General features: G+C 37.3%; 1 protein-coding gene across 1 annotated transcript; it reads right to left on the bottom strand.

Moving 5' to 3' along the window:
• Positions 1-4,650: 4,650 nt before the first annotated feature.
• LOC143026426 (zinc finger TRAF-type-containing protein 1 homolog) lies at positions 4,651-23,276 on the bottom strand. The gene is made up of 8 exons (XM_076186768.1): positions 23,005-23,276; positions 21,295-21,427; positions 19,353-19,458; positions 18,866-18,974; positions 17,542-17,644; positions 14,423-14,583; positions 13,805-14,007; positions 4,651-11,122 (listed from the first exon to the last, which is right to left on the bottom strand). The coding sequence occupies exons 1-8, from the start codon at positions 23,206-23,208 to the stop codon at positions 11,095-11,097; spliced, it is 1,047 nt and encodes a 348-aa protein (XP_076042883.1). The 5' UTR covers positions 23,209-23,276; the 3' UTR covers positions 4,651-11,094.
• Between the last annotated feature and the right edge of the window lie 1,178 nt (positions 23,277-24,454).

The following is a 24,454-nucleotide window of genomic DNA, read 5'->3' as shown; positions in this document are numbered from 1 at the left end:
GTTTCCTCTTCCCTAACGGAACAAAGTACTGTTGAAACAGAGGGAATGTATTAGACGCATTTTATATAAATTTTGCTTGAAATGACCAACATTTTTTTATCTATAGATAAATTTTATGATTTCCCAGTACGTTGTTTATTTTTTAAAAGTCTTCTTTATTTCACAGCTGCATCGTTTGGTCTCACTTCGCTGCTCCAGAATTTTCACTGATCTACGGATTGAGCTCTCCTCTTTGACCTTTCAATAAACTCTGGTCATCTAACCTACTTAATTTTTCCAATCATGACTTTTCTCAAAGGTTACATGGCAGCATGGTTAATTCGTGGATATTCTTGGTGGTGCAATAGTGAGTTGTTGACACCACTGCAACCATCAACTGGAACAGGTAACCATGCAGTGACGTCGTCGACGACAATAACGAATGATGATAATAATGATGATAATAATAATAATATTAACAATAAAACTATATAATGATGATGAAGATGATGATGTTATGGTGACATAAACGTATGTTAGTAGAAATAATGAAAGCAAAGCGCGCAAGAATAATACCTGGAAAATGAATGCAAGGGTTAGAAGTCATGTGGAAGCAGGAGATACAAGGTGTATGAGGGAAGTTGGAAAACATGAGGGTATCTGTATAGTGTTAGAAATAATATGGGTTTACTTATTGTTTGGTTAATGGAGAGATCATAGTGTGATGGTGTAGTGCAGTGGTTCTTAACCTGTGGGGAATTCCCCACTGGTGGGGAATTGCGGAGTTGCCAAGTGGGGAATGACCGGTTGGACAGAAGAACCACTGTTTTTTTTTTCTTTTTTAATCGATGTATTTTTGTTTCTTTTTGTTTGTTTCTGGTGTCTTCTTGTTGTCACATTTCGTGAATTTGTTTCCACCCACAAATAATCGATAGTGCTTCAAAATTTAATACATTACATCCAAATGTTGACTTACTTTACAAATCACAACCATTTACAGACTGTTTTAATAACAAAAACAACCAATATATGAGGTATTGTAAGTCATTTTTGGGTAAAAGTGACAACACTGTATATTTACGTACTAAACACTGCATGGGTTAAAATCGAATTTGTCAAAGACCGATGCTGTGGTGGGAAATGGAGAGTTGGCTCACTAAAAAGTGGGGAATTGGAGAAAAAAGGTTAAGAACCCCTGGTGTAGTGTGACTTGTTTGAAGGCGCGTATGAGAATAGAGGTGGATGTAGGAAAGAGCTATTGGGTATTCCAGTAGTATACTGTATGTGATATTGTAAATCAAGGGCCCTGTTCTTAGTGTGTTAGTGCTGTCCCAAAACGTCGGTTCCAAAGATGTGAGGACAGCCAGCATGTGTGGGTCTTGATTGTTTTTATTTATTTTTTCGGATACAACGTTTTTTTCCTCACATTTAGCATCGCTGGAGGATTGGGTTCCCAGAGACATTTTGAATTGTGATGGGAACTTCTGGAAGGGACAGCAATGGAGCGAGTGTTTTGAAGAGCGGTGTTAAGGCTGAATAATGTCTTGGTTGTTCAACGTGCCTATGAACGGAGGAGTGAAGTAAACAAAGGGGTGTTACGGAGCCGCAGGAGGTCGGAGTAGGTGAGAGTGGAAGGGAGTGGGAGCTGATACTTTTTATGACAATTCAAATATAACAAAGTAGGAGGATAGACTGAAGCAGCCGATGGTAGAATTTGGGAGGGTAAGAGAAAGGTGTAAATGTGCACAAAAGGTGATGATATCTACACGGGATGATTGTGTTCTTGAATTAGAGATGAGTTTAAAAGGTGAGAAGGAGGAGGTGAAGAGTTTTAGATACGTATGCCATCAATGCATTAAAGTATAAATTTAGTGATGTGAAGTTGGTGTGACATGTTTTACTTACACATGTACTTACGATGTATTTTGTTCAGTAAGAGTTATGTCGGGGCAATTTGGAAAGATCAGGGTTTTTTAAAGACCCAGACGTACGCGAGAGGAAATCTGATGATGCCTGTAACTCCTTGATTGTATGAACCAAAGATTCAAGTATAAGCCCGGTACTGAGAAAAATATGAGAAAGGGTGATATTTTGAATATGTAAAAATAAACAAAACATTGAATACTGTATTCAATTTGAATATAAATCAACCAATTGTATCATATGTTTTATCTTGTTTCACTCTGATTAGATGCCTCCCTCATTCCATTTGACCCCGCTCTCGATTCCACGACATAAGCTTACAAAAATGCTCACTAGACATAAGCTGGCACCCTTAATAAAAAAAAAAATTACGTGCTAAGAACCAAATATTATCATTGATATGGGTTTATCATTACAATTTTGCACATCTACTAGTGTTGCCATGATGAGATAAGTGAACATGATATAAAATGTCTCACTTTCATATTTATACACCATAAATAGATGCAGGGTGTCCGCAGGATTTTTTTTTTTTGGGGGGGGGGAGAGGGGGCAAAATCAAAGATATACATTACATGGTTATGGTATTTTTTTTATCAAAATACACAGTACATATTGGCCGCATTGACATATATCTACATTATCTACACGAGTTCCTTTTGACTTTCATCAATCATAAACTGATATGCAACAACAAAATTTTGTATGATGTATTATGATTTAATAAAGAAAATATAGAAGTGATATATCCAATATATTATTATGATAAAACATGTGATAACATGTGTATATTTGCATGATGTATTACAATTTAAGAAAGAAAATATAAAGGAGTGAGCTTTTGTCTTTTTTTCATTCTTTTGAGTTTATGTCTGTACAACCCCCCCTCTCAGCACGCCATTGCCCAGGCAGGGTTATACTCCTAATTAGTATGGGTCTTTGAAATGTATATTAGCAAAACCTTGCATTAAAATACCTCAACATAACTTTTGGCTTTAAACGAACACTTTAATTAAGCCTATCAAATGCCACTCCATATTCAAGGGATCACAAACATTGAAAAGGGTCAAAGTAAACAGTCTTTGTAACTGACATGCTTACACAATGCAGATGGCAAGTTGTGGATTGTTTGGAAAAAGGGTTTGTCCCAAGGACTTTCTGTACATCGATTTTGTGGTTAAGTTTTGGCTTTCATGAATGAACCCCACGACCCCCCAGTTATTTCATTATAGGGAGGGTTTACTATGTACATGTATGTACATACATACATACATATACCAAAGTTTTTTTCCTTTACAAGGGAGGTAGCCAAAGTCAAATGCATAAATCCACTCTCACCCACCTCACCCCCACATACTCCACCCCACCCTCCCTCTTTTTTTGGCTCCTCCTGGATGATGGGTCATCCCTGCATCTCACCCACTGCCCTAGGTCAGAAGCAATTCAGCAAGACACAGCACATCCACAGCAAGGCTGCTTCATTTAATTGGCGACCCTCCCTCTTTGTCTCATCATGCAGAGAAAGAGAAGACAGGGAGAAATCCCTTGGGCTGTGTTAGAATATCATTCACGCATACTTCCTAATCCCCTACCCACTCCCATGCATCACAGCATCATCCATACACAGCCCCTCTCCACTCACCCCTATCTTCTGTCTCCTCCCTTCCTTCTTTAAAAGACATCCCCCTCTTTCCCAGTGCCCCTTTTACCCCATCCATCCATCTTATCCTTGGTCACTCTCTCATGCTCATTCCATACACCCCTGCCTCCACACTTCTCTTACGAATCTCTCCTCATCATTCCTTCATACGTCCAAACCATCCCAACATTCTTTCATCAACCCTACCCGCAAACTCCCTCTCCACCTCTGCTTTCCTCCTTGTTTCTCACTCTATCCAACCTTGTAATACCTACCATACTTCTCAGGCATTTCATCTCAAACACATTTAAACTCCTCCTCTCCTATGTTCCATGTTCCTGCCCCATATAGTGCTGTCAGTACAATTACCCCTTCATGCAATCTCCTCTTAGCATCCTTTCCCAAATGTCTATTTCTCATTACACTTTTTAATCCACCAATGTATGTATTTGCTTCTCTCAATCTACATTTTATCTCCACCCCTCCCTTTCCTGCCACATTTGCCCTCAAGTATCTAAACTATCCACTTCCCCCAATTCTCTCTCCCTTAATACTCACTTCCAGTTTGCTGCCATCCTTTCCCCTTGTACAGCTAATCATCTTACTTTTATCCACATTTATTTTCAACTTCCTTTTTTTTTGCACACCTTCCCAAAATCCATCACTAACTTCCTTAATCCCTTCTCTGATCCTGCTACAAGCACAGTGTTGTCAGCAAACAATAACTGGCTTATCTCCCATTTTTCTCCATATGTATATAAATATATATATTATGTATATAAATAATCACTGGAAAATAACAGGGTCTTTTTTTTTGTTATAGTCTTTGTGATCTTCCCTTGGCCTGTATAAAATTCATATGCACTTGATATCTACATAGTATTCCTAATGTTTGTAACATCAATGACTACTTGGTTAGAGACACTTGTTAATTTTTATCTATATTCATTTTAAAAAATTCTATTGTATGATAATGTAAGGAGTCATTATAAAGGAATAATAATACATTTCTATAAGCGATATAATATAATTCAAAGATCATCCTCTACAATTTGAAGTATTTCTTTTACACTTTTTGACTCTGGATATGATAAACAGAAACAAATGAAAAATGACTAGCTTTTATAACAATAAATAATTCATTTAAAAACCAAAGCAAGCTCTTGAAACAATAGTGCTGCTTTTTTCAAAAACTTGGTCTTATGATCCAATTTGGGCTGCACGAGGAGAGGCAGTGGATGGGTCTTTCTTGTCATCACACTACCTTCATATACAATGCACCAAAATAATCCTTATCATAAATATCTTAGCATGAACACAAGTCAGAACACCTAAGTTTTTTGTTCACAATTTGCTGTTTAATCAAACAGTGAATAAACAATAAGAAGACTGATGGAATGGGAATTAGGAAGAAAAGTATGATGCATGAAATCATGTAATTAATTACATCTTTGTCATAAAAGATCTTGGCTACCTGCATTACAAAGGGTAAGAAGCCTATTGACATATGGATAGAATAGAATAGAATAAATGGCCAACCTATTTAGCACTGAAGTAATGCAGGTATAACGAAAAAGTATTCTTTATATTCTCCATGAAATAAACTAATATTTGTCAAAGTACTATACTTTTTACAGCAATGCCTTGACTTTATACAAAGGTTCCAACATTTGGACCTGGATACTAAACATGCAAAGTTTAACAATGGGCACCTGCTTGTGGTGGTCCTGTGAGATAGATGCGAGAAAGAACCAACTCCCTGCTACTAATTCTAAAATTCTATTAACTTGTTCACCTCCATCTAGAGGGGCAGCCCCTGAAGTGCTGGTATTAATTTTCTGGAGTGGACCCAAGATATCTATCAACATTTTCTTTCTTCCAATTTTTCACGTAAGAAGAGATGCCAACCAGCAATTGCTTCCTGTCTCCTCTTCTCACCAACTGGTGATACAGAAACAGACCCATACAAATACAATACAAACAACACTTAAGTGTTTCTTTTTAGAAATCTATGGGAAAGAAAAGAACCATACCACACTTTTATTAATGATGCACTGTTGACATAGTTTTGTTGCTATTTCCTCTACCTGACTTCTTAAACAAAGTAAAATACAAAAAAAAATATATATATATAAATAATAATGGATAAATCTTATCAAATAGAAAATGCACCACTATTTCTTATAATTCTTAACAACCTGGTGCTGTGAATTCGAAGTATAATTTTAGTTCCTTCAGATACATACAATATGTCTTTTATTCACTGAGTAATGTTACTGCACAAGGAATCTTATTCTGGTCAGAGCTATACTATTTCAATTAATTAGAAATCTTCAGCAGTCTTAAATGCTATTTTTATTATCCCATTAATCCAGTGAAGTGTGTCACTGCATTCATGAATTCTACTTGAACACCAAATTATTCTATTCATCTAGGAGAAACCTCAGCTCCTTTGAAGGATAAACAAAGCACCCAATTCTCAACAACCCATACAGTAACATTAAAGAAACATTTCTTTGATCTGACTGTAATATTTTCTTTTCTTTTGGTGTTCACAACTTTTGTAATTATCATGACAAATGGATTGGGTTTGATATGAATAAAATTGAGCAAAATATAGAAAACAAATTATCTTTACCATGCTTAATTTCATGAATTTCAGTGGTTTACATAAAATATACATTAACTTAATTCATGTTGAGTCTACAAAATATGGATTTTAGGTAATGAAATTTAGGTACCAACCTATGTCTTTGAGCAAGAATCCATTGTTGATGATTTTGACCAAATCAAAATCACCAACAATGGATTCTTGCTCAAAGACATATGCTGGAAAGAATTTTCTCCCACCCCCTGAAAGGTTGCCAGTAAGTATTCAGACAAGGCTCAAGATCTATATCAACTCTGACGATCTTTCCTACACTATTTCAAATCAGAAGAGCAAACAACCAATGACTGCTCCCAATGTTTCTTCTCAGAGATCTATGGGACTGCCCAAAGACTGTAGCTCACCACCTCGAGCTGCAAGTTTTATCAGTGAAGCTCAAGACAACAATTGTTATCACTATCATTATTATTATCATTATAATTATTATTACATGAAATTTTACAATAAAGTCATATCAAACCTAATAGCAATGATGACAAAAAATTGGTACTCTACTAAACTATCCTTCACTCCTTAACATAATAAAATTATACTGCAAAGAATCTGAGTCAAAGAAATAAGGATTCCTGATGACACATCTTATAGAAAAAGCTATTCAAGATCTACTCTTGATTGTCAGACTTTCATAAATTCCTTAATTTTACATTTTCTGAACTCTAACAAAATAAACTGAGCAACTTTGTAATTTCTATCCAATATTAAAATCACTTACATATATTTTTCAAAAGATGCAACTATGATTTCTTAAATAGTTAATATTTGTGTTCATTATCGACTCCTTTGTACAGCCCAAATGGTCAACAAAAACAGCTTCAAACTTGGTGCAACTAAGTTTATATCTACTCATGATAAAGTCTGAATTAGATCAAGTATATCCATACCAAAATCAATCAAACAAGCTATATAAATTTATATGACTCCCTCCCAAATGAGATTCTGTCATACAAAAATGAATGTACAGTTGTATGCAGAGTACAAAGTAAAAATGGGAATTGGATGAAACAATTTTGACAAGAATATCAAGCATAAACCATTCTTTTGCATATGATTTACTCAGATACCTACTACTATCCCAACTTTAGATATGTAAAGAGATGCATTATAAAGCAACAGCCAAATCAAAATTAGAAGAACATGGTATAGTACAAGTTTGAAAGATAGTAAATGAAAAGGAGATCTAATATAAATAAGAAACAAAAGAAAAAGTATTACCATGGAAAAGTAATTCAAATACATAAAATATCTACACAAATTTCCTTGCATTACTATCATAACTGCCTAGCCTACAGTCTTTAGAACTATTCACATTGAAAGACTTATGCATTGCAACTTATCTGAAATTATATGTCTGGCCCTATCCTTTCAATCCGAACTAACATGCTAACTCAACTGAGTATTTTTCTGTTGCCAACTCTGCCAATGTGAAAGAGGGGAATAAGGCCAAAAAACGATGGATTTATTTAAGGATAGGGCCTGGGCAGCATTAAGAAAAACTTAAAATTAAGAGGAAAATGTCAAGTATAGAAAAAAAGAACATTAGGTGAAGAGCAGGAACATTAGCCGACATAATATACAAGAGAAAAATAGACAACAGACATTGGAAAAAAGGGTCTAATACAAAGACTAATTCTACCAAAGCTGCATTTGTTCAAGAAAGACATCTGGTTGATTCCTCCAAAGATCTGTCACCAGAGGGACCAATGATGGGTATTTGCAAGTGGTGGTCCAGCAATATGGATATCATGAGAAAATCATCCCCTGTTGCCCATTTACAAAACCTGTCGACACCCTCACCTCAACCTAAAGGTGCAGTCCTACGCTTAGGCTCTGGAATAAGCCCATGGTCTCTCTTTATCAGCTTCAACTTTATTTCCTCTACCTTTTCATACATGGAAAGCTGACAACACATTTCTTCCCGGAGAGTTCTATGAGAGGACTTAAAAACTGTTGCTAGCCAGTGAAACTCAAGGCAACAAGTATTATCATTAGTCACCTAACAACATAATACTTTTACAGTACATCAAAAAGAAGTGACGTGCTCATGGGGCAAACCCAATATCTTTACGAAATCTGTCACTAAAAGATATTGTTTCAAGGAATGGGTGTAATATATGGCGACTTGCAACAAAACCAATCTAAGGTCTGGTTTGACACTAAACATCTAATACATAACATCTTCCTCAAACTCCAGACAACTGGAAAAGCACAACACCACCTGAACTCACTCCTTGTTTAAAATAAATTTTTGCTCCCAAACTTACAAACACACACACACATGCATATGGATATACATAGTACCTTCACTATGACTGACAGAGAAACTTAAAGACAGCAGTGGGACATGCCAGCTTGACAAAAGTGTGCAAGTATATATATTCTTATACATACACATACATAAGTGTTTACAGTACATTCTTTTCAGTTTATGGCCTTATCCCTTGCATGGGGTTGGTTTCACTGGCTCTATAATTGTAAGCACAGTACCTAGTGTCTCTGGACTAAAAGATGCTAGAAAAGAATTTTCAATACAGTTTTAGTCCTCAATAGAGAATGCAAATTAATTATTTTCTGGAGTGGTGAACACTTGGTCCTGCATATATCCATATATGTTCATGGTGGAAATCACTTAAACTGATGAGTATCAAACTCCAACAGTCTTCTAATTGCATGAATGTTATGTGTGATTTACCACTGTTTAGCTGTACTGGCTTCTGATACATATGTGTGTATATGTATAATATATATATATTCTCTTTTTCGTCAACAGCAGATCACTCAACCTTTGCAGCTGAGGTAAGCAGTTCATGACTGGAGAGATGGGGTAACTCCTTATTCCCTATTAGAGGAAGGTATGTTGCTCTTCATATTTCAAATACATGTACCTTTATACATTTTTTCCATCTACAGTATCTCTCCCCAAGGGGTAGTTACTTAGAGAGTTGGTAGGTGTCTCCAAACCAAACTTGCCTCTAAATAATTAAAAGGAGAGATTGCATCCCACATACTAGACTGGTACAGTACATATATACACATATGAATGCATGTGCACATTTGTATAAACAAAGTCATAAAAATTCATGACACAAATATTAGCTACAGAAGTTTTATTGAGTGCAAGGCACACATGAGATCAGATGAAGTTCAGTAACTTTCACTTTCATAATATCTATTCTGTCGACACTGAATGAACACAGAACTGCTGCAGCTTGGCAAAGCTTATGCAAACTGAATGAAAATAGTAATGAGAAGGGATCGCAACACAGTAAAAAAAAAAAAGGAAAGGAAAGGAAAGAAAGACAGAAAGAAATCATGGGGTGACAGTAGGCTGTTGTAGGATGGACTGATAATGGTTTGGAAAATAAATGTAAGTGGAACTTTCAAAGACATACTATGGGAGAAGTGCAGAGAAGAGAAACAGATAGTTCTGGTGTATGTGGCTATATTCTTAGTGGAGGGAATTTTCTATTCACAATGGCCCATTATCGACACAATCATTTCTAGTATTTTCCCATCAAGGCAGCTTTTGTGTATATGATGTAGGTATATAGTCAAAATATTGTGCATCTTTTAAAGTTACCATTAGGAGAGTATGTAGAAATCAGCAATGATTGCTTTACTCTATAATAATGAAAGATTTATAGTCTCCTTTTGATCCCAATGGGGTAAACATTATTTTTTGAGCACAGTTCCTTGGGTGAACTCTTCAGGCTTTGAGTCAATGATTAAATAAGAACTAAATGATACATATTCATGTCTACACTTAATCATCCAAGGAAAGAAAAGTCATTGCTAAATTTTGCACCCCCTCTCCGGCACCAGGGGCCTAAAGATCAGCAAAACAAAAATAAGAATATATCACTGTGACCAGTGACAGAGTAATATGCTGGAATATGTATAACAATGCTGCATAAAAGCATTATCTCTTTTCACAATTTTGTTAGTAATGAATTGATAAAAAAAGTGAGAAAAAAGTAAACAAATGAAAAAAATAATAGCAGTACTTTCCCACTCTCTGGGCCACTTTTCATACCCTTAATATTTAGTACCAAATTGGATTCAGGAAAATTGTCTTAAAGCTCATGATCAATTTATCTTATAACTATTAAGTTATTAGAATCATTTAAAATTTATTTTCACTTAACATTATTACAATAAATATTCCAAATCTAGATATCTAAATAAACCTTTAATCAATTTCCCATACCACTAGTCTAGCTCAGTATACTAATACTAAACAATTATAAAGCACTGAAAATAGTTTTGGAGTATAAACAAAGTACAGCTGTGTCTGTTTGATAATAAGATATTTTGTCACTCTAGACAAACCAACAGATGTTAAGAGTATGAATAAAAAAGTACCTTTGCAGAGTCAGGAGAAAACTTAATGAAAAAAAAAAAATCCATTGCTGCACAACAGATAGTGAAGCTATGTACCATTTCTTTCTATTACTGCAGCAATATGGATCTTTATCAGTGGTGCTTGCTAGTGCTTCTTGCACCTCTTTCTTAAATGTACATATGTCACTTTTTCAGGAAACACCTTACAACTGCCTACAAATCACAGAACAATAAAAATAATGTCAACTGAAATCAGTTTGCCTGATGACCTCACACACAGACAAAACTGCATTTGTTCACTTCCACTGCAAGTGCTCTATCAATGCAGACCTTAAATGCAAGTTCCTCTTGCACATGTATATTCTTAATAGATTTCCTCTGCCAGCACTTAACTTTTCGAGATCCTTTGTGATGATTCTTCATTTAGATGCACCGCATCTATACTCTTCATGATTCTCCACAAAGTTCTTCACAAAACTCACTTGTGAAGCTGCACTTTGTTGCATGCATTTTATGTAGCTTGGCCTACAGGTTCCATGAGTGGATCCTATTTGGTCACAAGTCCCATCATAAGCCTGCATAAAGAAATGACAAAATATAGAGCATATCCACAGAGGAAGAAAAAGTAAAAAATAAAATAAAATAATAATAATTACTGTGATTTACAAAACTTATTTCCCATATAAGACACCATGAAAATCATATCTGTTATGTTTATTTTATATTTATATATTTTTACCAGAAACTCCAGGACTTGATGGAGCCAACAACGGAATCCTTGTTTCCTCAAATATAAGGGAAGGAGCCGAGTAAAAGCATGTAGCCACCGTACAACCACCCAAAAACCCATCCATAATTTCTCTCTCACCTCAGTTCCTCCTGGATGTAGGGTCATCCCTTTCCTAATTGTACATACATCTACCAAAAGAACCCTTGCCCCTTATAAAGGGGATGGCTAGCCACGGCATGCACCCACCCTTTATCCATCAAACAATCCATTTGTATCTTTGTTATGGACCAAAAGGTCTCCAGATGACCAATCTTATCTTCCAATGTCATCTAAAACAACAGAAATTTCAATATGCATGTTTAAGTATCAACACATCTACATAGTAACAACATATAGTGGTCTTCAAAAGCCGACAAGACCTTCACTTCCATATAAAGCTGCAACCCTGAGGGTTTGGTACTGTAGTACTATGAAAATATAAAATCATATGATTATAGATAAATTGTAAATGAATGCTGTTCTGCACAAAACATACAGCAATTATTTGTGATGTGACACAAGCAAAGTCAATGTTTGTTATACTGGGTACAGTCAAGTCATTACTCCTCTGTATGTCGTTGAGGCATAACCTACTGGGTGAGTCACCAATGCTGTATAGTATTGTAACTTGTAAATAGTCTGATATATGTCTTACGCAGAAGTTCAAGTAGAAATTAATTTGGTATGTGTTGTACTGTCTGCCTGTGGTTTATTTGTACATGCATTTGCAGGTGTCTTCATTTCTTCCTTCCTTCAATTATTGTTCAAATAAACACTTTTGCTCCTCAACTGGACTCATCCATAACCTATTGGTCTACAACAACAATTTATGGACTGGGTCCAGGACCTCCTTCTATTAACTTTTTATCATATATCCTTGACCCTTTCACAAAAGGAAATCTGACAAATAGTGACTGCTCTCCTCTTCCAACTCATACTACTATAAACTGATGACAGAGAAACTACCATACACTAATAAAACTAAACAATAGTCTGTTCCTTCACAGAGAATATATGGGGTGGACTGAGAGCCATTACCAGGTGCTGAGGGCTGTGGGTTTCCAGTCAGTGACACTTGAGGTATCAATTATTACATATCCAAGGGAGAGGACAGAAGACAGGGGTGAATGGAGAATGGTTGTATATGGAAGATGTTGTGATGCATGAGGTGGAATGGGGGGTGAGGTAGTGTGTGTGAGCAAAATTTTGACGCAGCATGAAGGGATTTCTCCCCGTCCTCTCCTTTATATGGGGGGGACGGAGAGGGGGGGTCGCCGATTTAATGAAGCGGCCTTGCTGTGGATGTGCTGTGTCTTGCGACACTGCTTCTGACCCAGGGCAGTGGACAGGGTGCAGGGATGACCCGTCATCTAGGAGGTGCTAAGATGGGAGGGAGGGTGGAGGGGTGTGGAGTGTATTCAGGGATGGAATGGGTGGGAATGATTTTATGCCTTTTCCTTTTTGGCTACCTCCCTAGTAAGGGGGAAAAAGTCTTGGTATATGTATGTACAAATCTATATCTAAACATCTATCTATATACCAAGGGCCTTTTCCCCCTTACAGCCCTTCATTGATGAGTCATCCCTGTATTTGCCCACTGTCCTGGGTCAGAAGCAATGCAGTAAGACATAGTATATCCACAGCAAGGCCACTTCACTGAATCAGTGACCCTCAACCCCCCTACCTTCCTTGCATCACAGTATCATCTTTATACAGCCATTCTCCACTCACCCCGATCTTCTACATTCTCCCTCCCTTGCTCAACAGACATTCACCTCTTGCTCAATGCCACTTTCACCCCATCTCTCCATCTAATCCTTAGTCGTCTTATAAAATTCACTCCCTCCACCTCTGCCTTCCATACCTCTTTTACTGATCTTTCTTCACTCACTCTTTACATGTGCCTAAACCATCCCAATACTCTTTCATCCTATAAACCATTTCCTTTTCCAACCCAGCTCCTCTTCTCACCTCCTTGTTTCTCAATCTATCCAACCTTGTAACCCCTACCATATTCCAAAGACATTTAATTTCAAAACGCATTTAAACTTTTCCTCTCTTAAATTCCAGGTCTCTGCCCTACAGTACTGTTGGCCCAATCATCCCTTCATACAGTCTCCTCTTTGTATCCATTCCCAAATGCCTAATTCTCATGACACTTTTTAATCTCCCGAGGCATTTATTTGCTGCTCTCAGTCTACAATTTACTTCCACCTCCACTCTTCCCTCTCCTACCACATGTGACCTCAAATACACAACACTCTCTGTATTTAAACATACTAATTCAAAAGTTCTGCAAAAGTTAAGTTGGTGAATCAAGAATAAATCTACTTCAGAAAAAAGTAACTTTTAAGATATATTTCTGTATTAGTCTATCATGATGACAAACAAAGCATTCTGTATTACATATTCAGGATAACATTAATTATATCTACCACCTTAGAAGTCTAGCAATGTAGTTAAAATAAATGTGATGATTGTAACTAACCTGAAGTCAATGGTACGGGCAGCCAAGAGCTTATTACATTCTGCACTGTCAGGAAGGGGAAGGGCAAAAAAGGGGCTTTCTGTATTGGCCTCAGTAAACTCAAACTGCCAAATGTGTGGTTCCACTCTCATATCACCAAATGGTCCTCGCAGAATCATGAAGTGGACAACCAGTGGAGTACTTGGCTTGCTCTTCACTATCAACTATAAAAACAAACTCTTTATCATTACAGGCTATCAGTATATCATGGCTATTCACTAATACACATAAAGCTGTGTTAACAAAATATATACCTGTTTGAACATGTATGTGAATATCTGGGCATGTAGGAATATGGCAAACATGTTTGTGAAAATGTAAAGTATTTGTATAGGGAGTCTGGTTTTGTGTAGTGTTCTATAAATATGCACATATATTGAAAAGCATGAAAAATGGGAGAGAAGATTATGGGCTGTAATTTAAAATGGAAAAAAATATAGATTGATACAGATTATTATCATTGTCATCATGTCAACACAAATTCCCAAGAGGATCCTGAGGGGCAAAATCATGCAATCAGTTTTTAATCAGTCACATGATCAGCCAAAACAATATTAAAATACCTTCCTATGTACAAACCTGATAGGTGAGGTAGCGCGTACAAGTGAGATGGGGATCTCTCTGGTTATCATTAAGCCGTGCCTTGATGACCCACAAGTAACCCAAGGCAGAGAATCGACTGGTCTCGTAAAAAAGTTTGTGGATGTACTCATCAGTTCGGTAAGGTTTTAACTGCAAATCTAAACAAATAATGAGAATTTCATTTAATATTTTCCATGAATGAAACAAAAGAATTATCAAAAAACCTAAGAGTATCTTCTTACATGATGTAAAGCCTTCATAAGAAGGCATTATTTAGGTACGTGTTTCCTTGTAAATTTTCGTTATCTCCTGAAAATAAAACAAAATATAATATCAACTGAAAATTTCCCATCTGTCACCTGTATTTAAGACCTAAATTGGAAGAAACAATTCAATCTTACCGTACAGATCCCATGGCCTTGCATTCTTTTACTTTATGTGGTACACACATCAGCAGAGGTGAGAGGTAATGACAGAGTGGGGGAGGTAGATGAGTGAGGAAGAGAGTAGAAAGAGGGAGTGAAAAGAGGAAGAAGGGGAAAAGAGTGGGAGGGAAAGAGTGAGTGAATGAGAGAGTAGAAGAAAAGATTTACTGGCTGTCAGTTCTCCCAATGTGAAAAAGTGGAAGAAATGATGTTAACAGAGATATTAGGACCCAGTCCAAACACCAAGTGTCAGCCCCTTGGGGTTGCACCTTCAGATGAAGGTGAGGGTGTTGACAGGTTATGGAGATGGTCAGCAGGGAAAAGTTCCTCTGAAATCTGTCTTGCAGGACCAATTTCTGGAACCTGCTGTTGGTTCCATGGAGTAGATCATGCAAGAAAGGAGAAAAGGAAAGAGAAGAACTGTGCAAGGACGTGTGATATTTTCTTTATTTTGTGAATTCATGATTCCCTGGATTAAAGGAATCTTCATGCATTCCTACCTTTTAGACTCTTCTCTGCTGGATAAATATTCCACATGCATCCACAACCTCTTCTGCCCTATCTGCCCAATTCTTGATCTTCTTCCTGAGTTCACTCCATCTCCATTGACTGCTTTCCACTTTTTATGGGATTCTTTCCTCATCCATGCTTTCCATATGCACAAATCACCTGAGCACTCTTACACCCACCCTATCCAACACTACTCGATTCAGAAGCAATGCAGCAAAACACAGCTCATGACAATACCCTGCTCAATCTCTTTACTGTTATACTAAATAATTACATAAACAACACACATACATATACCATTAAGGGCTTTTTCCCCCCTACAAGGGAGGTAGCCAAAGTCAAAGGGCATAATCCCACTCCCATTCATTTCATTCCCATTCATCATCTCTCCCTCCCTCCCTCCTTCTCATCTTGGCAACTCCTGAATGATGGGTCATCCCTGTATTTTGCCCATTGCCTTGGGTCAGAACCAATGCAGCAAGACACAGTACATCCACAGTAAGGCTGCTTCATTTAATCGGCAATCCGCCCTCTCTGTCCCCTCATGTAGTAACACTGAAGATGGGGAGAAATCCCTTCAGGCTGCATCAAAATATCATTAGTACATAATCACTCCCCAACCCCCACCCACTCCCTTCCATGCATCACAGTATCATTCATACACAACCATTCTCCATTCACCCCTATCTTCTGCCTTTTCCTTTCCTTCCTCAATGCCCCTTTTACCTCATCCATCCCTCTCATACTCAGTCATCCCCTCAAGTTCACTCTATCCACCTCTGCTGTCTACACTTCTTTTATTTATCTTTCTTCATTTATTCTTTCAGGAGTCTAAACCATCCCAATACCCTTTCATCAACCCTATCTCCTCAATCCTTTCCACCCCTGCTCTCCTCCTCATTTCTTTGTTTCTCACTCTATCCAACCTTGTAACCCCTACCATACTTCTAAGACATTTCATCTCAAACACATTTAAATTCTTCCTCTCTTATGTTCCATGCCTGTGCCCCATACAGTGCTATTGACCCAATCACCCCTTCATACAATCTCTGCTTAGCATTCATTCCCAAATGTCTATTTCTCACTACACTTTTTAATCCGCAAAAGTATTTATTTGCTTCTATCTACAATATACCTCTACTAGCTTTCCTGCCACATGCGACCAAGTATCTAAAGCTATCCACTTCCTCCAGCCTCTCTCCTTTAATACTCACTTCCAAATTGCTCCCATCTCCTCCCCTTGCACATCTCATCACCTTACATTTATCTACACTTACCTTCAACTTTCTCCACTTACACACCTTCCCAGACTGTCACTAACTCCCTTAACCCCCCTCTGATCCTGCCACTAATGCAGTGTAGTTAGCAAACAACAACCAGCTCACCTCCCACTTCTATCCATTTTCTTTAACCATCTCCAGTCTCCTGCCCATTACCCTTCCATCTACCTTCTGCATCACCCCATGTAGATATTGAACACCCAAGACAACATAACACATCCCTGGCAAGGTCTCACCTTTACCCCAAAGCACTCACTCTCTCCAAATCTAATTCTAACACAGACTCTACTACTCTCATAAAAAATCTAGATTGCCCTTAACAGCTTTCCTCCGATCCCATGTATTTGCAAAACCTCCCACAGTGCCTTTCTCTCTACTTTGTCATAAGCCTTTTCCAGATCCATAAAGAGCCAAAATACACCCTTACCCTCTGCTAAATCTTTCTCACATCCTAACCCTCTAAATCAAAACCCTCTCATAAGCCTTACAAACTACATTCAACAAACTGATCCTTCTGAATCAACTACCCTCACATTGATCCCCTTTTCCCTTGTAAAAACAGAACTATGCAGGCATTCCTTTAGTCCTCCGGCACTCTACCTTCCTTTAGACTAACATCAAACAACCTCACCAGCCAGTCCACCATCACTGTACCTCCCTTTTTTCAGACACTCCACAAGACACCCATCTAATTCAGGTGCCTTACAAGCTCTCATCATTCTAATAACCATTTTTACCTCATCTTTTCATACTCCTCCATTTTCTTCATCCACCACTGTCATTTTCTTAGCCCTTCTCACTGCAACCACCATTCCCCTCTTATCCTACTCAATATTTGGCAACAAATAAGTGAATAATATAAATCAAGACATGAAAAAAAACATGAGAACAGTAGACCCACCATTAAATGTTATCTTCTCAAATGACAGAACCGACATAATCTGTTTGTGCGTTTTGACTGATTCCTCTGCAAGTTCTTTCTGACGATTAAGATGGGGCAAAACCTGTGGAAAAGGAATCAAATATGTAATCTTACCTGTAATGAAATCTATATCTCTATTCAAAAGCTACTGAATAAACTTTAAAGTGACTACAATACAAGGATTTCTCTATTTATGCGAAGGATACATTCCTGAAAGGAGTGCATAAAGTGAACAATTAAGTTTTACTATTGTTTACTTGATTTTTACATTGTTTTATTCTAAATAATCCATGATGATGATGATATGGTTTAACGTCACAAACCCCCCCCTATCGGAAGGCTAGGACGGTGCCGCTCACAGAGGGCTTTGTAGCATGGAATTTAATGAACCATGCCCTTGGTTCAACTTCGCTGGTGGCAGGATTCGAACTGCCATCCCCACGACCTTCGCCACAAGTAACGACGCCCTAACCCGTTCAGCCAGCGAGCTTCCTAAATAATCCATGTAATATGAAAAAATGACTAGGTTTTTTATCTTGCGTTATTTCAGAATTGCATATTCTAAACATACATAAAATGAGAAATCCATGTACTTTCTGTATTCCCTGGAAAATAATGTAAGCAAAAATAGTACCTTTAATAAACAAATAATAAAAAGGTATGCAACAACTAAAAATACTTAAACACCATTCTGTCCATATTGCATCACTGGTCCCTGGGATGATTGGGAGATACAAATGAAACATTTCAAAACTTTAAGTTATCAGTAGTTTATGCTATAAAATTAATATTAGGTATCAACACCATGTGGTCGAACCTTGAGACCTACAAATCCTATTTTTCCAGACGCCTTAAGATGTCAACTGAGGAAAAAACACTCCTAATATATGAAAGTGTCATTGGCACACATACAGTATGTTTAGGTCATCTCTCAGCACAGAACTGAGCTGGCAACAGACATCAAGTTCCCTAGATGCAATCCCCACTCTGAAGATATCATCCTGCACTGCCCTGTACTTGCTCCAGAGAACTCCATGATATCTGTTCAGAGTGACCTATGGGCTGAACCAGTAGCCATGGCTTGTTTTCTAGAGGCCACAGGTTTCCTACAAGAGAGAACCTAGACAATGGATTGAATGATCAAACTAATCCTATTGATACCCAGGTTTCAATTTACAAATTTTGTCCCAGATGTAGTCAATTTTATTTAGCATAGGAAAAAACCTATGGGTGAATTAGTTATACAAACAAAGCCTGAAATTATCAATGTTTTATGGTACAAAAGTAAATAAATTTTCTGTACCTGAGAACCTGTGTGTTTGGGATGACCGCACTGCTCTTGATGAGTTGACACCTCATGATGAGGTCCACGCCAACCACACCCCAGGACATGATATTCACATCGGACAAGCCTGTTGAACAATAAGTAATAGAAAATAAATTATAGTCTGCTGTAATAGATATTACGGGAATTATATATGTATACAGTATAAGCATACACAACAATAATTTCTTTGAATCATTTGAAGTGATAGAAAAAACTATCAGTTATTGATCATAACTCCCAGTATCTATTGCGATGTACTACCACAAATCTTCGAATTCTACTCAACACTAGTGATTGAGCATATTTTCACATCTTTCTCTCCTAAAAAAAGCCTTGCAATAAGACACTGGTCTCAGGAAATAAATCTTAGGGGTATTACTTTATCTAATTTGCTACAACATAATGTGCACAATATTATCTAAGAGGTCAGAAGCACTTGTAAACCATAACATGTAGGGCTTACCTTTCTTCACACAGTTCAGTTTCATGACGCTCAAGTGTGTTGCGTGGATACTTGTGGCTGCAAAACTGACACTCAGCAGGAAGCTCCAATACAGTCTTTTCAACCGCTGATATTGCAAAAGGAAAGACTTATATACAAGTTATTCTGCCATATAACTCACATAACAGATACTTCAAACTTTTGATCATTACATTTTTGCACTGGAAAAAAATTCAATATACCTCGCTAATCATATTTCTTGTCATTTACAGACACCCAATCAATGAGCCTGGGACAAGAATATTAATAATAGGCACCTCAGCCACCTTTCATAAACATATTGGAATACATAAATACATATACCAAGGCTTTTTCCCCCTTACAAGGGAGGTAGCCAAAAAGGAAAAGGCATAAAATCATTCCCACCCATTCCATCCCTGAATACACTCCACACCCCTCCCTCTTATCTTAGCACCTCCCAGATGACGGGTCATCCCCGCACCTTGTCCACTGCCCTGGGTCAGAAGCAGTGTCGCAAGACACAGCACATCCACAGCAAGGCCGCTTCATTAAATCGGCGACCCCACCTCTCTGTCCCCCCATTGCATAAAAGGAGAAGACGGGGAGAAATCCCTTCGGGCTGCGTCAAATTTTGCTCACACATACTACCTCACCCCCCATCCCCCCGCCCATTCCACCTCATGCATCACAACATCATCCATATACAACCATTCTCCATTCACCCCTGTCTTCTGTCCTCTCCCGTCCTTCCTCAACAGACATTCCCCTGTTCCCCAAAGCCCCCTTCACCCCATCCATCCACCTCATCCTAGGACGTCCCCTCATGTTCACTCCCTCCACATCTGCCTTCCATACCTCTTTTACTAGTCTTTCTTCACTCATTCTTTCCATGTGTCCAAACCATCCTAATACTCTTTCATCAACATTTACATAAATTTAACATCAGATAATCACTAATTACCATCTCTTCACATGAACAAAGGTGGAGGAAAGATAGATGAAGTTGATAGACAAAATGTTGATCCCAACACAGAGATTGAGAGGCAGAAAGAAGGAATAGATACAAAAAAATTTGAAAATAATCTTGAGAAAAAAAAAGTAATGACCTGATAGTGAAGACAAGAAACTAAACATACCATGAACAGTGGGAAGTATAGAATTTGGGGAGAAGAAATGCTTATGAAAATATACAAACAACTCATAATAGCTATACTTCGTATGCATCCACACCAGTGTCCAAAAATTAAGAAAGCAAAGGCATTCTACAAATAACACATTGCCTAAAGAACAATAACTAGGTGCACAAAAACAATCCTAATGGAACATCAACACTTATCAACCAAATCCTTCTCAAGGGAATGAGTCACACAGTTCAAAGCAAGAACCTTTGAACCCTCTTACCCTTCACACCATATATAAACATAACATCCTGAATGCAATGAAAAACAACTTCAGCAGCATTCTATTCAAATATCTACAATAACCTGCCCCCAGAACCACATATCAATAAAAAGATATATACACTATCAGATCACAAACACTAAAATAGACCTTCAAATTCTATATACTTCACTAATCTCCTCCAGACATCAACCTGAGAAATCACTTCCAAGACAAGTAAAAACTATGCTGACACACGTGTTCAAGTCACCACTATGCACTAGAACAGTACCAATACAGCACTGGTCTGATAACAAACTACATCTGCCACATTTACAAGTACCACATTCTACACTGCCCTACTCTCACCCTACAACAAAACATAATCTCTTCTCCGAGTGATTTGTAAGCTGACCTGGCTGTTGTGGCCAGCCACCTGAGGGTTACAAGTATTTTTCAAGAACCTGGGGCAAAAGTGACTCCAGGTGCTCACTTGTCTAGATCCACAAGTGAGCAATATAATCTAGAGCACACCATAATCATAAAACAGTCATCAACCAACCTAAGTTTCGTGTGGCAAGGGACCTTGAAATTTCCACACGGCAGTTGGGACAAGTTGCAGTTTCATCACGAATCCGTGCATCAGCCAGCAGATGAGTAAAGCATCCAGCACACATCAGATGCCCATTGGAGCACTAGAACAAAAACATTTCTCATCTTTATTTAGTGTTTTAGCAATAATGAACATATTATAACAATTATGTACACCATACATACCTCTTGTCCTCGTCTCTTGATTTTCTGAGTGAATCAAAATAAGAATAAAATATTTAACTACTGTAGTGACTTCAAAGTATAATCAGCAAATACTGGACTCTTGGATAAACCTTCATGCAAAACCTTTATTGCAGTCTTAGACTATATAGAATTTTATATAAACATCATGAAAAGCAAGACATTTTCATTTCAGCAACTAGGTAAACATATACTACCTTTGCTTCTGGCTCTGTAATAATATCTAGTTTTAGTATCAGGGTAATTCCAATTATGTATAATAAACATTAATCCATTAATTACAATATCACAGTTAAGCCCACAAGGCTTTAGCAGTTACCCCCTTTTAAGACCAGAAGAACATTTCAAAACAATGCCTGTCAGTAAACTGTATTTCCAGCTTCTGTTTGTCATCTAGCTATCTGTTTCTTTCTTGCATAAAATCCCAATCAAGGACTTGTTCAAAATAAAAAAGATGTGGAATCCACATGGCAGATTTTGTGACCACTAGTGAAGCAAGAGTTACCATAATATTCAATAAACAAGTTGATTATCATTATTACCACTATTTTTCTCCACAAAGTTCTACAATATGGACTCCATGCCCATAACTGAAGTGGTTAATAAAATACAACTAATATTTAAACTTCTATATTATTCATTTCAAGATTTCCAGTTTGGTAGGGATAATCAATCTTTTTTTAATGCACACAAATTCCAGTTTATCTTAAATCTTCCTTCCCATTTTTTGATCAATTCTTAATGTGAACAATTATTCTGATCAGGTTCCTAAATCATTACAACGATAGGAAACAAAAATTTCAATTATACTTCATATATTTTATTGAAAGCAAACATAAAATATGAACTACTGTTATATGTGGAACCACAAGAAACAGTACTTTATATTGATATGATACTTTCACAAGTCTATACCCATTTCACAAGGCTCCAGTATCAACTTCTTTCACTGATGCTACTCCCTTGATGTCAGCGGCAAAAAAATAAATATATGAAAGATATTTAAAAGTCATCAACTCCTAATACAGTGAGTCTGAATCTGTCCTTTTGTCTCTACACATATAATGTTTACTAGTCTCTTCCCACTTACTTAACGAGAACTGTCCTTTGTCTGTTCTACACCCAATGCAGTCCCAAGGCTCAAGTCAAAATGAGTGTATTGTGTAAAGAAATCTTTACTTTACCTTTTAATATTGCTTTCTTTCACACAATGATAGCTAAATACAAAATGGAAAATTCTTTAAAAATGGTTAAATACAAACTATTACTATAATCGGACAGTCTGGTGGCTATACAGTGAAGGATGAGCAATTCTCTTGTATATATTCTGCTCAAAGAAAACTGTTTAACATTTATGTTATCAAGCGTTGTACCTGAAAATACGGAAAATCCTGGTGATTTCAAGTTTATTGATATGGGGGCTCCGAACCGTGGATCCCAAATGACCTGGTCGAACGCTACAAATACGATAACTGACCTGGTATACTCCAGCTCGGGGTAAGTCCAGACATACTGCACAACACAAAATCCCTCCCAGTCGCTGCTCCAATTTATTGTCCTCTTCCTCCTTCTCTCGCCCCTCTAACTTCGGTTTTTTCCTCTCGGGTTCCTCTGTCGTGTCCTCACATTTCTTTTCCTGCGTCGCTATGGGCGAGGAGGAACTGCCTGCTGCGTCTGTCATGATTGCTTGGTGCTCTGAGCCCTCCTCAGTTTGTTTTCCTCGATCAGCTGTTCGTACAGGCGTGTCGGCGGTGTTGCGGTCCCTCCGAAAAACAAAATAGTTCTCATGACGCAATATTTTTTTACATTTCACTGGTAAAGTCACAGTTGAAATACTTAAAGACAGAAACCTAAAACTAAATCTGACTAACTGAATGTATTGATGACAATTCAAACCACTATTTTGAAAATATATACCAATCCTGACCTGAATTGCTTTGTTTGGTATTGCGTATTAGTACAGGGCGTAGAAGGGCTGCGTAAAAAGAAAGAGGGCATTTAATGATAATTCCCTCATTATTCTTATACAAAAAAGAATATATGGTTGGATTCACATGTCTATCCTGGTTGTATTGGTTATCATCATATTTTTACATATCAGCCTATTTGTATACAAGAGTGTACTACAAACTTTCACCATTACAATACTTGGTAGCATTCCTTCTTGCATTTATGACGTAGTACGTTAGGCTTACGCAGGTATGACGCAGTAGCGTACGCACACGAAAAATTGCGTTCTTTCTACCTACCAAATGCTCGCTCCTGTTTATTTTTTGTGCGTATATTTAAAAGAAAATTACATCACTATAAAATAGATTATTCTGTTTATTTAGAGTAAACAAAATAACAATGAATGTTATCTTAGAGACTATGACGTATGAATTAAACTTATGACGCAAAATCTCTCTACACTACACTTGCGCGTTTGTGGGGTTGAATTAATCTTGTAACATACTACCTCATACATTTTCAACTTAGTTTAATTAGAACATTCGATTCCACGTGCATTTTCAAATATTCTGGGTTACTACTTTAATAAAACCAGACTAATGTATAAATTGCGTATGTCGTGTCAACATACACGCACGCACACACACACACATTTGTCTTGCTGTGCGTACCTACGTATAGTTGTGTTACGAGTTAAATTCGTTACAATTGAGACCCAATGAATATAAAATTTTTATGTTTTTATCGTTATTTTATTTTCGCACAATATTTTTAAAACGCCCTCGCTCTGAGGTCCTTCTTGAGCTGAATAGAATAATATTGTCTGGCTGGAACGCATGGCTATTGCAACTCATTTTTGCTAGGACTGCCGAGATATACATAAGGAATTAACACATCGCATCTATATCCTAATTTCCGGACTAAATCGTCAAACTAAACTTCTTGAGCATATATTTTGATTTAAAATTTGAGTGAAA

This window comes from Oratosquilla oratoria, chromosome 6 (assembly GCF_046742065.1).
Source record: "Oratosquilla oratoria isolate Oo_2021 chromosome 6, ASM4674206v1, whole genome shotgun sequence".
Lineage (NCBI taxonomy): Eukaryota > Metazoa > Arthropoda > Malacostraca > Stomatopoda > Squillidae > Oratosquilla > Oratosquilla oratoria.
Note: the sequence above shows the minus strand (reverse complement) of the source record. Positions and strands in the feature narration are given on the sequence as shown.

What these genes read in the sequence shown, in the direction of transcription:
- LOC143026426 (XM_076186768.1), bottom strand. Translation starts at nt 23,208, where the DNA reads ATGACAGACGCAGCAGGCAGTTCCTCCTCGCCCATAGCGACGCAGGAA. An exon ending in CCCGAGCTGGAGTATACCAG is followed by an intron (nt 21,428 to 23,004) that starts GTCAGTTATCGT and finishes TTTTTGTTCTAG; the next exon opens with TGCTCCAATGGGCATCTGAT. An exon ending in TGAGAAGATAACATTTAATG is followed by an intron (nt 14,584 to 17,541) that starts GTGGGTCTACTG and finishes TTATTTGTTTAG; the next exon opens with ATTTGCAGTTAAAACCTTAC.